The sequence below is a fragment of the Myotis lucifugus genome, unplaced genomic scaffold (assembly GCF_000147115.1).
Source record: "Myotis lucifugus unplaced genomic scaffold, Myoluc2.0 scaffold_3, whole genome shotgun sequence".
Classification (NCBI taxonomy): domain Eukaryota; kingdom Metazoa; phylum Chordata; class Mammalia; order Chiroptera; family Vespertilionidae; genus Myotis; species Myotis lucifugus.
The window spans coordinates 24,279,231-24,281,600 of NW_005871051.1; the positions used below are offsets into that span (position 1 = coordinate 24,279,231).

The following is a 2,370-nucleotide window of genomic DNA, read 5'->3' on the forward strand; positions in this document are numbered from 1 at the left end:
AAATATACCTTCTATAATAAAGTTTAGGTGAGATATAATATGCATTGATAAAACTCAAACCCAACAAGCATTTCCTTTTTATCTACAAATTGATGATATTTGTCTTTTCTTTTCTTTCTTATTTATTTTCAGAAAACCTATTCCATCAACTGTGAAAGCTGGGGAGTTAGAAAAGATCATAAGTCGCTGTCGGGTGTGCATGAAGAAAAGACAATGAAGAAATCAATGAAAATAGAACTGTTATTTTTCATCTTCAATAATCAAGTAATGATGCATTTATTGGTTATTTAAGTATTTAAATGCATTTAAGTTTTTTTTCTCTCTAACCAAACAATATCGCTCTATGATGGCTTGGTACAAAGTTCCTATTTGTTTCTCCACACAACAAAGCACTTACTTTAAGTTAGCTCTGTGATCCTGGTCTCTACATCTGTGTTTCAAAGTTCCCTATGGTAAGGCAGCAGAGCTTTCACAAAATATCACTGAAATTGTATTCCATTTGTATCCAATGCACTATCTAAATGGTGACTGTATAAAGTTTGATGTGACAAGTGAAGAGCTATTTGGTCCAATAAATTCCCAAGATTTGCCCCCTTCTATTCCAGTCTTTGAGACTCAGGGAGGCTCTATCAGTTTTAGATTGCCCCACCTACTTCCTAAGACTTTTAGATGCTAAGTAGAGGAGATGGGGGTGAGTGGATTATGAGGCTTCACTGACAGAACTGGACTTTCAGATCTGTTAACCTCAGGCTTGAGGGAACCAGAATTAAACTGAGGTGCATAGATTTCGTAGGGCTCTTTCAAATATCCCCAACACTAAGGCCAAAAGGGGGGTTCCCTGAATGAAGTCGCAATAGCTGTGGAAACACTGTATGGTTTTGTTTTGTATTTTTAAAGTCTTTTTGTTTGTCCATTGAATTTTGTTTGTCCATTGTAGCAATATAGCCTGTTTGTGTTCCAAGTAGGTACAATTTTTAACTTTAGTGACTTAATTTTAATAGAATATTTTTTACACACATACTCTAAAATGTGTCTAAATTTTGACTTTTACCAGCACAACCACAAAATAACAAAACTACTTAGATTTGTACTTTATCCCCATTCCTATAAATGTTAGTGCATATAATTGAGTAGTTCAGTAATCCATGAAAAAACTTAAGGCATTAGTTGGATTATCAGGCTCAGAAGATTTTTCCTTTGCTCTAAATATGCCATTTAATTTGGATATTTTGAGATTCCTTTGTTACTTCTCTAATTCTTCTTTGGTAAAAACATGTTTTTTAATATTACATATTCTTTCAAACTATATTGAGAAAGTCCACTGTGTAAAAATATTAATGTACAAATTGTACAGCTTGGCAGCTGTGTCATAAAACTTGCTTTTCAGTGTGCTGATACATTCCCAGGGTTACTTAATTCAACCTAATAAGCATTTTATTCAGTGCCAAGCCATACTCAGGCACTGTGCTAAATTACAGAAACACTAATAGGGGAAAATTATATATATATTTGTTTTATTCCTAATATCCCAGAAAAGGTAATTTACTGTTTCTGTTAGGAATCCTACATATCTGAGTTGGTTTTTCTCCCTTTTCGTTCTTTACCTCTGTCCTAATATTTCATGATAATTCAGCAGACCTCAAAAAAGGTTCAAAAATAAGATCTATGCCCAAGGAGAACCCAGGGCTTCTGGCTTTTCTGAGGCATCACAGAAGCCAAGGTCTGGATAATATAAAGAAAACAAAGATCTGCAAGACATTAAAAACCATTATACTTGCCGAAACCGGTTTTGATGAGTCTCAGAAGTCAGGCAACCTAAGAAAAAGCTCTGAATATGTTTCTTGACCCACCTAGGTGGAGTTGGTGCTGATATTTAAATTCTGGTTTTGTTGCTTCAATCTCAGTTGCTTTGGAAGTGAAGATGTGGCCCCAGAGGACAGCACAGACTGTGACCACGGTCCGCATCCTCCACTGCTCAAATGACTCCTGTCAAGCCATTTTCACACTTAAATGAAGAAGCACTTTTTATACTCAGATTACTTATTTAGACTCACCTAATATTAAGACTTTTTGCTCTAAAAATATCTTACTGTCCAAATTGCACTATAGTGGCATGGAGGGCTAATGGATCTCCACAAACCCTCACAGACCAGGAGTTCTTGAAGTGTGGTCCCTGGACCAGCAGCATGTGGGAACTTGTCACAAATGCAAATTCTAGGGCCAACCCAGACCTACAGAATCAGAAACTCAGGGGTAAGTCCCAGAAATCTGTTTTAACAAATCCTCCCGGTGATTTCCAATGCACCCTAAAGATTGAAAAAAAAACTGTTCTGGGCAAACACCCCCAAAAAACAACAATTGTACCAGCAG

At 36.2% G+C, this 2,370-nt stretch overlaps 1 protein-coding gene across 1 annotated transcript in view; it reads left to right on the top strand.

The window, feature by feature from the left end:
• The window catches only part of COL4A3 (collagen type IV alpha 3 chain), a 120,528-nt gene extending 118,507 nt beyond the window's left edge, over window positions 1-2,021 (top strand). The window contains exons 53-54 of the mRNA XM_023759123.1: window positions 133-264; window positions 1,905-2,021. Coding sequence (XP_023614891.1) covers window positions 133-217 — 85 coding nt within the window. The 3' untranslated portion in view covers window positions 218-264; window positions 1,905-2,021. The remainder of the gene's footprint in view (window positions 1-132; window positions 265-1,904) is intronic.
• The last annotated feature ends 349 nt before the right edge of the window (window positions 2,022-2,370 follow it).